The sequence below is a fragment of the Gorilla gorilla genome, chromosome X (genome assembly GCF_029281585.2).
Source record: "Gorilla gorilla gorilla isolate KB3781 chromosome X, NHGRI_mGorGor1-v2.1_pri, whole genome shotgun sequence".
In the NCBI taxonomy this organism is placed as follows: Eukaryota; Metazoa; Chordata; class Mammalia; order Primates; family Hominidae; genus Gorilla; species Gorilla gorilla.
In genome coordinates this window covers 149,282,573-149,295,687 of record NC_073247.2, presented here as the reverse complement: position 1 = coordinate 149,295,687, position 13,115 = coordinate 149,282,573, and the positions used below count along the sequence as shown (strand labels likewise).

The 13,115-nt window shown below is 48.7% G+C and overlaps 1 protein-coding gene across 3 annotated transcripts; it reads right to left on the bottom strand.

Moving 5' to 3' along the window:
* Window positions 1–681: 681 nt before the first annotated feature.
* Window positions 682–12,757, bottom strand: ZIC3 (Zic family member 3). Of its 3 annotated transcripts, none has more exons than XM_055375624.2 (4): window positions 12,703–12,757; window positions 10,612–11,838; window positions 9,320–9,483; window positions 6,213–8,489 (listed from the first exon to the last, which is right to left on the bottom strand). In XM_055375624.2, the coding sequence occupies exons 2-4, from the start codon at window positions 11,666–11,668 to the stop codon at window positions 8,310–8,312; spliced, it is 1,401 nt and encodes a 466-aa protein (XP_055231599.1). In that variant the 5' UTR covers window positions 11,669–11,838; window positions 12,703–12,757; the 3' UTR covers window positions 6,213–8,309. The 3 variants fall into 3 exon arrangements, with proteins under 3 accessions (XP_018874370.3, XP_055231599.1, XP_004064993.3); XM_004064945.5 differs by lacking the exon at window positions 12,703–12,757 and adding an exon at window positions 12,589–12,645; XM_019018825.4 differs by lacking the exons at window positions 6,213–8,489; window positions 12,703–12,757 and adding an exon at window positions 682–1,252 and having other exon boundaries at window positions 10,612–12,318.
* Window positions 12,758–13,115: the final 358 nt, after the last annotated feature.

Sequence of the window (13,115 nt, the reverse complement as noted above, 5' to 3'; positions counted from 1 at the left end):
TAATCACGCCAAATAAATAGAATGACAGTCATTCACAGATTACATTAGATTATAGATGTTAAATTTAAAATGAGAAATCAAGTATCTGGAGTTCCAGTAATTTTTCTGTAGTGTCTTCATCTTCTCTAACATTACAGTTAATTAATGACAACTTGTGTTTTAATAACACCTATATTCCATGATTCTCTAAGTGTTCTAATCAATGGTTGTGCAAAGTTGTCTGCCCCAAAAACCACTTCAGGGCTTCTGAATAATATATATGTAATGCTGCAATGTCTCCTCCCTGGATGCCACAGAGGCACTCTTTTCACCTTTCAGGTTATCTTCAGCTTTATCTTTCCCTCTCTTTCTCACCCATATATTGGTGTTCAAATGCTCTTTTTTCCCTCCAAACTCCTGCATCCTTTCATTTCTTCTAATCACTCCAATCAATCCTTGACTCTGAATTCTTCCCCTGGCCTTCCCAACACCTGGCCTTGAACCCCTCTGGGAAAACACTGTGAGTTCAAAACAGTCGTTTGGGGTTTGTTCAGCCGGTTCCCCCCCACCCCCATTTATTGCCTAGTGAAAGTCCAGCTATATCGTGAAAAATTTGAATTGAATGTAAATTGTCCCAAGTCAACAGGTTAATCAAAGTTATTTAGGGGCTACTGTCATTTTAATAAAACAATAATCACAAAAATAATTTAAATGGTTTTATTTAAGTCAAACAAAAATTAAAGGGATCCTGGGTATTGCTTTCTGAACACAAACATAAAATTAACAAAACAACAATTCATGTTTCTAGTTTTAAGCACTTCAGTTCTACATATAGAATGCTGGTATTTGAAAAAGATTTTCACCAAGGTCAACACAATGCATGAGATAATGCATACTGGGTTATGAATTAGGCCAGTCTTCACCTCCATCTTCCCATTTATAAATCCTAAAGTGGGGGGAGTTTTTTTGCTTTTTCATTTCACAAATGATTGCTCAACACAGGATGAAATACACCAAAAGAAGAAAATAGTCTTTTTATACCTAGGGAAGAAGCTACTACTCTTAAAATGATCACTTCAAGGTAACAGACATCCAAATTGATGTGGTTTTCTTTGAAACCTCATCAGTAAATCATTTCTTGCACAGTAGGTTCGGCATTAACCCTGCATTTAGGATAGGTAGTGTTATGGAGGGCTGGCTGCTGCATACCAACGTCAGTATCAAGTTCTTCGTCAGGAATTAGAGACTGTCCCGGATACCAAGCAGGACAACACTGGCAAAAAAACAAAAAGTGAACTGCAGATAGGTCAAAACAGGCCACATTTCCTCTTAGAAAAAAATGTCATAAAATGCCACATGAATATGTTGTTTTAAACTCTGGTTTATAATAAAACACGATGGAATGTTTTATTTTTAACACCTCAAATTCAAATGGTCTTGACGCAGGTTGTATTTTAATAAAATATATGACACAAGACACACACCCTATTAGAGATCAAATATTATAATTTGCCATCTGGTGAAAGCTATTGTTATAGTTACTATAAAGCTTACATTTCTCTCCATTCATCAGATGTGTAAATAGGTTGAACTGTCATCAGATTAAAAATATACAAAACTGCTTGGTTTGTTAAATGTTAATGAAAGAGATTTTCTTCAGTTTCAACAGATTTTTTGAAACAAGTTTCTCTAATATTCAAAGGATTTATGTTCGTCTGTTAAAAGTTACCATTAGTCCAAGTGCTCTGAACATTCCCTGGTTTAAATGCTTCCAGCAAACTTAGTGTTTTCCAAGCTGTAAATTTCAATGGTTATGACAGAATCAAACCTCGGTAAAAAAGCAGTGCCCTTTGGAGTCGTCATCCAAACAAATACAAGAGCTCTACCAATTTATCACTTGCCCGGTTTTGCAGAAATTCCATTCACATAACTTCTATGAAAATCAACCAGTTTTACCATGTCAAATGACCCAAAGAACACCGCAGGTATCCAGGGGAAACAGTCCACCAATGCATCTTAGCTCGACTTTAAAGTCAATTTAAGAGACGATCTGGGCTCTGTAGCTCTTAAAGGGACAAACCCGTCTAACCATTGGCTAAAGCTTTTTTAACTTAATGAACTTTTTATTTTCCACACTTTGGGTACCAAGAGATTTAACCAGAAAAAAGCTCAAACCTCAGGGTTCACACTACAGAATGGAAAAATAGAGTATACAGCAAGCACCATTTACTTCCTTTGATCTCTCAAAGATGTCAATACTCTATTCCAGCGAGGGGGTGGGGAATGGGGGAGTGAGTGAACCGGGGAAGGAAACTTCACCCACAGAAAAAAAAAAAATCGGCTTGGTGGCAATTTCAAAACAAGTTTCCAAACTACTGAAGAGGCTCCGGCCTCCTTTGACTTGCAGGAATCACACATAAGAAAAGGACAGAAAATACTACAGGGCATGCTTATTTTAATTGCCCATGGGTTTCCAATGCAAAGCACGACAACTTAAATGCATATTCCAAATTCTTGCTCCAAAGCCGTCTTCTTTGTGCACTGAAAAGGAGGAAAGACAACCCCATCAATTGTTCTCTGCAGATAAAGGCACTGTTTTGCAGATTTCCCCCCAGATCTGGGCCAGCCTTGCTAATGACCTGCCCACCCACCTGGGGCCCTTCCCAAGGTGGCCCACGGGAACTGCCCCACACCTTCAGGAGCCCAAATGCGTGACACTGGACAACCCCAAGAGGGCTGACTTTTCCGTTTGGCCGTTGGTCTCCACGAAGACCCAACCTGGAAGAGTTCGTGCCGCTTATTTTCCTAGAGGAGCTGAGGTTCAATTACTACACTTTTTAAAATCTTACATTTTTTTTTTCCTCACAAAAGACACATCTGAAGGTGAATCCGAAGCGTTTTTCTACGGAGAAAACACGAGCTCCAGATCCCAGAGCTACCAGGGGTTCTTTCAACGCCAGCATTAAGGCAGTTAAGCAAAAGCTGAATTAAAGTTTTCGGAATTCTGGGCTTTTTTCCCCTTAACATAAGGGGGATGATCACCAGCTGTTAAGGCACACACCAAAGCTACAGTGCCAATTTTCATAGGCTCACGTTTAAATGAGATATACAGAAAACGGAGCCTGGGCAACGTGTAGGGGTCGAACTCGCAATGGCACACTTGTCTAACAGCCGGGGCATTTTCTTGGAAAATGGTGCCTACGTGTTCATAGGCTTCGCCACTGTCCTGGAAGAGAACATACTGTCCACTCTTGGGGCATTTTTAGGGACTCAAAGGTTCTGTGGAATCCCGACCGGGGCCTGATAACTCGAAATGGCATCCCCTACCCATGGCAGCTCCGGGAGGGGGCGTTTTAAGTCGGGCCAGGTGGGTGGGGAGGCCTCTGACGGGTTTTTTGTCCAAGTCCCATGGGAACCCCAAACCCAAAAAGCACACGCCAACTTCCCAGGAGAATGCCCAGGAAGAACTTCTTCGCTTCCGTTTTTTTAACAATTTTGCGCTCAACCGCCACGACCTACATTCCCCCGCGAGGCGCCCAGAGCTGAGGAATAACAAGGGAGTTTAAACTACACAACAGTTCTGCAGCCTTTGCTGCGCTTTGCTGCGCTCCGCGGGGGTTCGCATCCGGCCGCCATGTTCACGACTCGAGAGCCGCCCCAAAACCAGCCCCCCTTCCCACATCCCTCTCCTCTCCTCCCCTCCCCTCCCCTCCCTCCCAGCTCAACCGAGGCCGCGGCACTGCAAAGCGGCTTTCAACTCTATCCCCAACCCCCTCGCTGCAAAATCCGACTCGACGGCTGCCAGGTGTGCGCCTGCGCGCGGCGCGGGGAGGGCGCGGGGAGGGCGCGGGAGTGGGGGTGGGTGTGGGAGGCCTACGGGCCCCCGGCCGCGGCTTGAAAAGGCCGGAGCCACGGGGAAGCGGGGGAGGGGTTGGGGCCCCGGCCGGAGCCTCCTCTTTCCTCCCAGCGGGTCCCCGCTCCGGCCCTGGCCCGGCTCTCACACGTGCGCGCTAAAAACCCACTTCAAAGTCTGTTCCCGGCACGGGGGCGGCCCCTTTTGCGCCAGCCCCTGGGCACCCGCGCGGGCCGACAACCAGTCCCCAGGCCTCGCCGCCCCCTCTATCCCAGCCGCTGCGAAAAGGCTGGAGGGGCCGAGCGAGAGAGGACGTTCGCTGATGAGCCCCGGGAGCCGCAAGCGGCCTTCGGGTGGACGAATACCTCCCTGCCCCCAACCCCCACCGCTTTAGAAAATTGAATTGAACACAAAGTTTGCGGCCAGCGCTACGCAGTGGCCTTCGGAGCTCACCATTGTTTGGGCTCGTATTGACCCCAGGTCCGGATTAGGCAGAGGCTGATTCCTGCTTTACAGCCCCGCCGGCCTAATGAGGCCGGGAGGCGATGGGGCGCGAAGCGTCCTCGGAGCCCGGGCGACCGCCGGCTTACGGCCGCCAAGGGCCCTGTAGGTGGAGGTCAAAGGGTCAGCGGGCAGAGACCGCGAGAGAATTGACCCTAGGAAATGAGGTCCCTTCCCCCCCGCCCGAGCCTCGACAGAGACTTGCAAGAACTTGGTGTGTGGACAGGGACCCTGGGAGCCCCGACGAGGGGCCCGAGGACAGCTGAGCTGGAGCCCCGACTTCCGAAACGCCTGGCCTCGCCGCCTCCGGCCAAGGATCCACTGGAGGCTTGGGACTCGAGGGACAGAAACCTGTGAGAGGAAACCAGTCTAGGTGCCAAGATAACCTCTCTTTTCAGGCGATGGGCACGCTGCTGGCGATTCTTCCACAAACTTACATGTTAAGAGGCCCTTGGACTTTGCTCCTCTGTTTTAGGGAGTTTTTTTAAGAAGGGGGAGAGAGAGTCAGGGCGAAGAGGCAGAGACATCAGGCGGGGAGAAGGGAGAAGGGGGAGGAGCGAGGAAGTCCTGAACACTCCAACTTTCCTGGGATGCTTTGTGAGCGGAGGTCTTTGCTCACTCATGTCCAACTTTAGTAATTCAGATCGACCGGCCTGCTTAGCGTGGACCCTGTCCTGATCTTTAACCTTCTAAAGCTGGATGAAGGCCAAACTTCTGTCTTGCGTGGAAATAGCCACCTCCTTTTTGCCTAACAGTGGGAATCTTATGCAAAATCACTCATTTTGAAAAAGGGACTTTGAACAAAGATCTTACAAGGTGCAAGAGGGAAAGTAACAAGTTGATTACTAAGAGCCTGGCCCATGCCTCGGGCTTGAGCATTGATGATTTTTTTTTTTTTTTGTGGGGGGTACTTATTCTCTAAGGTTGTTTACTGAATATTCAAGAGTGTAAATGTGCACTCCCAAAGCCAGATTATAGGGGGGAAATCTATGAAAAGCTTTCTATCAAAATAAGGAGTTTTCCTTACCACAGATGACAAGGGTGGAGGACATGATTTTGAGAAATACCATGCTACACCCAAATTAGAGGTAATCATGTACAGGGGCAAAACTTTTATATTCTCCTAATATTGGTTATCATAATTGTTTTTCATTTAATTGATATCTTCCCCTCTTAGGACCCTCAAGTACTTTCCTGTAAAATTTTATGGTAGAATAATTTCAGGTAACTAAGAAAAGATCAAACTGCTCTTTGTCTCGTGAGGAGATATTTAATACGTTTAATTGAAAGGGAGGCAGGTTTTTGGTTGAATCCTGTATCCAACCCATGGCTCTACTTCCATGTAAAGTTAGGTTAGATTGAGGGTGAGGGAGGGAACTCATGGAGAAAGTGGTAAATTATGGAAGTTCATTGTACAGTTCAGAAGAAAAATACACTATTTAGATTTCACAATGGAACACACTTAGAGCCAGTCTTATGAATATATACTTTCTGAGAACTTGCTGAGCATTTAAAATGGTCTCTGGTTTGAGGTGAAGGAAAAAGCCTGAAATAGGAATCTGGTCCAGCACCCTCAATGTCAAGGTCAAGATCGGAATGTCTGGGTTGGGAGTGATAGACTGACCAGGTTACCTGCTCATCACATGTGTAGTCATCCCAATCTCTGTTCATGGCATTCAGGCTTGGATATTGGTGGAAGAAAATGCAAAAGACCCCATTATTCTCCACTAACAAAAAATAGCCTCCAAAGCAATTTGCAATTAGAAACTGTCAATAACTAATTGTCTGTTGACAAAGATCAGTAGATAACTTAAATAGACTGCTTCAACTGCATTCACAGAATCAAAGTTTCTTTTAATCATCAGAAGTTCTGTAAGCATTTCAATTTTAGATTGATTTATTTGAACATGAAAAAAAATCAGGCACCAAATACAAAAATGTTATAACATAAATAAGATGTGCCAAGACTTTATTTCTTCAAAAAGAACAATAAACAAAATTCTAGAATTGAAAATGATCATATATAATACCAAATTGACTGCCACCAAAAACCTAGAGCATTGCCCCTTAAAGGAGGTACTTAAGCCTATTCAATACATTCTAAATACTTTACAATTCCTTATGTCCACCTTTCTGTTATTCATGCAGAGATTGGGCTCTCAATAACAAACAGCACCCTAATAAAAAAGGTCTCAATACTCTACCCACTCCAGCCCCCCAAAATAGCAATCAATTTCTTTTCCATATAACCATTGTAAAAGAACTGTTTGTCCAAATGAGTTGCTTCACTGAAGATTAAATGGATTGTTAACATTTTATCACAAAGCAAACAACCGTTTTTCATTGTTATTGATTTTAATGGAAACAATGCTCTTAACATCTTTGCCTACAAATCATGAACTTTAAAAATACATATTTTGCAATTTTTTTCCCATAGCATCATTTCAGAACTGCTGCAGTTATTACACCGCTATATAAATGTTATGGATAATTGCGATAATTATGAATTGAACTATATACAGCAAACAAATCAGCCTTTGCCTTCCAAAATTGTAAATGGACTATGGTTCTTTTAAGAAGCACTTTAACCATAAGTAAGCAATGCTCAACTGGCCTTACTCATCACCACTGTTTTAGACATAAGCTATCTTTTGAAAATATATAGATAGCTACTAGATAGATTGATAGGCAGATTAGATAAGTCATAGATACAAACATATATAGGTATATGGGTGATCTCTAGATAGAACAGACAGACATGCATCCTGCCGCAATTTTCATTTTTATGTAAGGTAATAAAGAACTAAGGGACATAAAATTCAGTAGGTTACCTTATGTTTATATATGTAGGGCAGGGATGATTAAATCCAGCTTCTCAGTCTTTGAAGTACAAGATTGAGATGTCATGGCCACTAACTGAATTGATCAGTAATATTTGATTTGCATGCCGAAAATCCAGGACAAACACATTTAAACTCGCAGTTAAACAACCATCTGAGATAGAGATAAAGAAAGGAGAGTCTTCCCAGATGGAAACTGACACTGTAAGGAATTTATACTGTAATAGAAAAATAATTTAACAATTAAAAAAGGGATCTGAGTGAGTTATAAATACCAACAAACAAGATTTAATTTGCTCACATCTCCTCTTTGTAGAAGAAGGCTGTTACAAAACAAGAGAAAGGAGTCAGTGGTTCCAAAATTGTAAATTGTGTTCTTCTTTCAAAACAATAAATTTTTAATGCTAAAGCAGTTATAATCAAAAGCTGTACAGAATTTGTTAGAAAACATTTATCCATAAATATTGTTCAGTTCCCGGCACTTGTAGCAATAATTAAATTACAAACGATAAATATGGCATCAATGGATATGTATTTACAAAAAAAAAGTTATTACAAAAGGCAACTGTATACTAAACGTCACAATCTGTGTAGAGTAACATCACATCCTCAGCCTGAAAAAATACTGAACAACAGTTTCAACCCTATTAGACAAAAATACATTCACAAGTGTAATGCTTTGAGGAAAAGTTCAAGACATAACAGGACTTTGGCACGGTTTAAGACTGTGAGAGTTTAAACAATCACCACTAAGGCGAAAAAGAATTTCCATCAGTTTAACATCACCACCACCAACAAGCCTTCTATAACTTCCTCTCAAGAAATAGGACAAGTGTTAAAATGAATTGGAGGAGTTTAAGAATGGGGTGTGCAGAGAGCAAGAGGAAGGGGAAGAAAAAGTAGTGTAAAGATTTTGTAAAAAATGCTTCAAATGCCAAAACATATTTTCTATCCTGAGAAAAGGGCATGGCTACTTTTGGATCTTGCCCAAAACCTTCCTGGACAATTGCAATTAACAAGATGTAGCCCTATATATGGCCTCTTGCCTTAAAACTCCATTTCCATCTGATTGGTCTCAGTTTTCTTTTAAAAATGCATTTGGTCCATTCTATAGTTAACAGGGTTTGTGTTTGTCCTCAGACGTACCATTCGTTAAAATTAGGAGGAAGTCCAGGGTTGTGGCTGGTGCTAGTTTGAACTGCAGAAGGGGTTTTAGTGGTATCTTTACTGTTTGCAGAAGCTATAGCGGGTGGAGTGGAAGATTCATAGCCTGAACTGGCAGCAGGGGAGGAATCTGACCCTTGAGATTCATGAACCTAAAATTAACATGTATATATTATAATGAATATAATTCCAACTGGCAATGTGCAAGCAAAAACAAGAGCAGAATTCGAGCACTGTAACAACAAGACCGCCCAGTGACCCACTTAAAAGAAAAATGCTGCTTAAAAAAAACAAAATCCGTATTACCGATGTCTAGAAAACCCGGAGATGTTAGCCAAAAACCAGTTTTGCTACTAAGACTGGTATTACGGAAAAGGAATAAAGCATTCCGTTTTGGTCACGCCACTTCAAAAATGCTTTCTCCGCGGATGGAGTGAGGTAAGCAGTACACTGTGAGGTCCTATAAAATACTAACTCCGGGCCCAGGTTTCACCAAGCCCGTTTCGGCTTGAGAAAGCAGGTACAGAGAAGGTGGCACAGGGGCCCTAAGCGCTGCGAAGTCGCAGACAAATGTGTGGGAATCAGATTGCGCTCCTCGGCCCTATTGTTTTATCCGAAGCCAAAGAGCGAATGAACCACCCACCCTCGGGTTCGGCGCGGCTACTCTCGGTTCCCACCGCGGGCTGAGTCGGGAAGAGGCGGCCACGGCAGCCCCGCAAGCCCAGGCGAGCTCGGCTAGAGCTTCCCAGTAAACAACCGATTGTTCCCTCCGCTTCCTCCCCCTCCCAACTTTGCTCACTCCCGCCCACCCCCTCACCCCCACCCCCGCCCGGTCCCCAAAATGGGTTCAAGGTGTCACTGCTGGAGCAAATCGGATTTAACATGGAGGACAGAGGGTTGGCAGCGCGGGCGCTTCCGTTCCGCGGCCCGGCGTCGGGCCGAGTGTTTACAAACCGCCGACCGCTAATAAAGAGGTAATTACCTTCATGTGTTTGCGCAGGGAGCTCGGGTGCGTGTAGGACTTGTCGCACACTTTGCAGATATAGGGCTTGTCCGAGGTATGCACATGCATGTGCTTCTTACGGTCGCTGCTGTTGGCAAAGCGTCTGTCACAGCCTTCAAATTCACATTTGAAAGGTTTCTCACCTGCAAAAGGCAAAAACCCAAGGGGGGTAAAATACGGTCAGCGCCGGAGTTTCTCAGAGGCAAGCAGCAGGAGACTGAGCTCCCGGCGGTCTTCCCGGAAAGGGAGCGCGGACTGGGGGCTGCTGCTGCATCTATTTTCCCTGGAGAGAAATGAAGCGCGTAGGTTGAGCCCGCTGGGTTTGGGAGTGGTGGTCGGGGTGGGGGTGGGGCGGGGCCGGCCCAAAACCTGACCATGTCTTTGTTCTTGCAAGGAGGGAAAGCCCCTGGCTCCTCCGAAGTTTCCCCTAAGTTGTGTTTCCACCCCACCCGACCCAGGGCTCCCAATGCGCGGCCACGTTCCGCCACCACCTCAGCAATGTAACCGAGCCCGGCGGGACAATGGGCCCCGGACAGGGCAATCCCGTTCAGCCTCTTTGTACCTTTTTATTTGCCTCTTTCAAATGCAGCGGTTTGGCTAAGCCCGATATTAAAAAGCCTGGGTAGTCGTAGTTAATGTTTGAGGAAAAAAAAATATATAGATAGATAGATCGATCGATCGATCGATCAATCCAGGGGGCTCCAGACAGTTTTACAAGGTGTTCTGAACAACCCACGAAACTGCTTTAGCTTTCCTCCCGGAGGACTGAATTGAACCTGGAACTCCAAATAAAAATAGTTTGACAAAAGTATCAGTCATTTAATTAGGAGATGTGCCAATCAAGTGTAAAAAAAAGCGGAAGTAACCGAAAGTTAGTTTTCATTAGCATTTGTATGGTTGCCTTCCACGAATGTGTGCCGAGAGCTAAGTCGCTTGTAAGCAATATGCTCTCAACACATTCGGAGTCCCTTCACGGTAACCCAGAAAGGGAGACAAAAAGAGGCGGCGCCAGTTTGTTCCTGGGCGCGAGAAGGTCCCAATTAGTTCCTGAGACCGCAGAGCAGTCTGCCCGGGAAGTTAGAACTCCGCAAAGGCGCCACGGGACGGGGAGGGCTAGGGGTGGATGGTCACTGACAGCGCTTCTTTTTCGAGCGGCCGTTGCGGGGCGTCGCCCCTTTCCCTGGCCGCCACCTCTCTCCCTCGCGCTCTAAGTCCGCTGCGTGACGGGGTATCGCCAGTGGAACCCACGCCCGCCTGCTTTTTTCCCTTACCTGTGTGGGTCCTCTTGTGGATCTTGAGGTTCTCAGAACGGGCAAAGATCTTCCCGCAGCCCGGGAAGGGGCATGGGAAGGGCTTCTCGCCCGTGTGCACTCGGATGTGGTTGACCAGTTTGTACTTCGCCTTGAAAGACTTGCCCTCCCGGGGGCACTCCTCCCAGTAGCAGACGTGGTTGTTCTGCTCCGGGCCCCCCACATGCTCCATGGTGACATGTGTCACCAGCTCATGCATGGTGCTGAAGGTCCGGTCGCAGCTCTTCTTGGGCCGGCTCAGCTGAGCCTCGTCGATCCACTTGCACGACAGCTCCTGCTTGATGGGCTGCCGCATATAACGGAAGAAGGCGCCGGGCCCGTGGTGGGCCGCCACGTTCACGCCCATGTTCATGTTCATGGGGCTGTAGTTAGGAAACTGAGCGCCGGCCGCGTAGGGGTCCGTGCGCGGGCTGGCCACTGGGCGGTATGGGTCAGCACGGCCGAACAGCTCCCCACGCAGCCCCAGGTGGACCTGGTTGTTGTCCACGTGCCCTGTGGGCGACGGGTGCCCAGCGCCCTGCTCATGCAGCCCGGGAAACAGCAAGTAGCTAGGGGGCTCGGGGATGCCAGCTGGAGCATGCAGGCTGCTCGCCGAGCCGGCGAAGAGCCCGTGCTGCCCGCCACCCGAGGCCGCCTCACTGAGCCCGGAGCTGCGCTGGCGGAACAGAAAGTCGCGCGTTGAGTTGAAGGCGGCAGAGGCAGCGCCACCGTAGCTGGGCACCTGGCTGGTGTGGTGATGATGGTGATGGTGGTGGTGATGGTGGCCCAGGGCGTTGGCGTAGCCCGAACCCTGCGGCGTGAAAGCCGAGCTCTGGCCTGAAGATAGATCGTGCGCCGCGGCAGGGCTCAGCTTGAAGGCAGCGGCGGCGGCGGCGGCGGCGGCGTGGGTTGAGTCCCCGAAGGGATTCAGCCCCATGCCTGCCGGCTCACGGTTGGGCATCTCGTGGTGGCGCGGCGCGCCGAAGCTGCCCACTCCCAGCCCAGGGAACTGCGGGCCTCCGTCCAGGAGCATCGTCATGGGTGGGACGTTCTGGGCACAGGCGATCCGGCCGAAGTGAGAGAGGGTACCGGCGAAGGAGGAGATCTCCGAAGTGCCGTAGTCGGAAAGGGGTGGCGGCGGTTGGACACTGCGGGGAGACCCCCAAGGCGCCACCAGGGGCTGCAACTTTCCGTCACTGCAAGAGTCTCCTGCAGAGGGATAGGAGGGAGGAGGGGAAGAAAGAGCAGGGAGGGGGTGTTGGCGGGGGGAGGAGGAGGAGGGAGAAGGGAGGAGAAAAGACTCTGGGACTAGATCTGGTTTAACAAACTAACAGGCGCGCACAAAGAAAAATAAGCAAAATAGTAAGTGGAGGGCGGAGTTTGCCAATCCTGTCCCGGGCACCCCTCCTCTCCCCGAGTGCACAGAACCGCAGGGCCAGGAGGCTCCCTGGGTACCAGCCTCCGGGCTGGGCTGCGCCAAGTGGCGGAGCCGGCTAGCGGCCGGGCAGGCGGGCAGCGGGCAGTAGGCAGGCTCGTTACTCGCCGCTTGCCGCTCGCCGCGCGAGTCCCAGCCTCTTCTCCTCCAGAGTAATGTCCTTGGACTGATAAAGTCAATCACTCACTCCTCGCACATAAACCGAACGGGAGGCCGCGAGGCGCGCGCCAATGGGGAGCCAGCTGGCCCGCGGTCACCTGACCTCCGGCCGGACTGCCCATTGGCCGCCGCGAGGCTGATTGGCAGCGCGGAGCGGAGAACATGGCAGCCGCGGCCGAGCGACCCCCGCTGATTGGGCAGCCGCCGGGTGCCTGGCAGGTGAGGCGGCGGCTGCCGGGCGGCCGCGAGTGGGCTCCACCGGGCTTGAGTGGCTGCGGGGAACTGGGGCCAGGCTCCAGCCGGCAAACGGCGGGACGCCGCCGGGACTCTCGCGGGCTTTCCCCCACCCCTCGCGCGCTCTTTACCCGCTTTGGCCAAAGAAACTCTTTGCCCCGCGAGGATCGGTCCCACTGCTGCGCCGATGGAGGAGACGCGGCGCTCAACGTCCAGTCCCGCTTGGGCCCCCGCTGCCTCACCACCTTGAGAACATGTCCCCTCTGTAGCTGCAGGGCGCAGATCCTGGGGAGAGCGCAGCAGTTTCGCGCTCCCGGTCCAGCCGCTGCGTCCACCTCCAATCACTGCGAGTTCTGATGGCCTCGAGGCCGGGACCCAGGCCGGGATAGTTCGCCGTTTGTGCCCCCAACCTGTCGGCAGCTGTCCGAGACCCAAAGGAGAAGAAACGATTACAATTAGAGCTGATCTCCGTTACTTCCGTCTGCGCCAAGCGTTGACCCTTTAGTTTGTGAGCAGCGGCCGTACTCGCCGCTGCCCACTTCCCGAATTACACACCGGGCACAACACAGCAAACATATACAACGCAGTAAACACAAGCACACAGTAGGAAACAAGCACACAACACAGTAAACACAAGCGCACCACAGGAAACAAACAC

Coding starts and splice junctions, on each gene's coding strand:
- ZIC3 (XM_055375624.2), bottom strand. CDS start 11,668: ATGACGATGCTCCTGGACGGAGGCCCGCAGTTCCCTGGGCTGGGAGTG. Junction 9,484..10,611: donor CCACAAGAGGACCCACACAG/GTAAGGGAAAAA, acceptor TGCCTTTTGCAG/GTGAGAAACCTTTCAAATGT. Junction 8,490..9,319: donor CCCTGCGCAAACACATGAAG/GTAATTACCTCT, acceptor TGTTAATTTTAG/GTTCATGAATCTCAAGGGTC.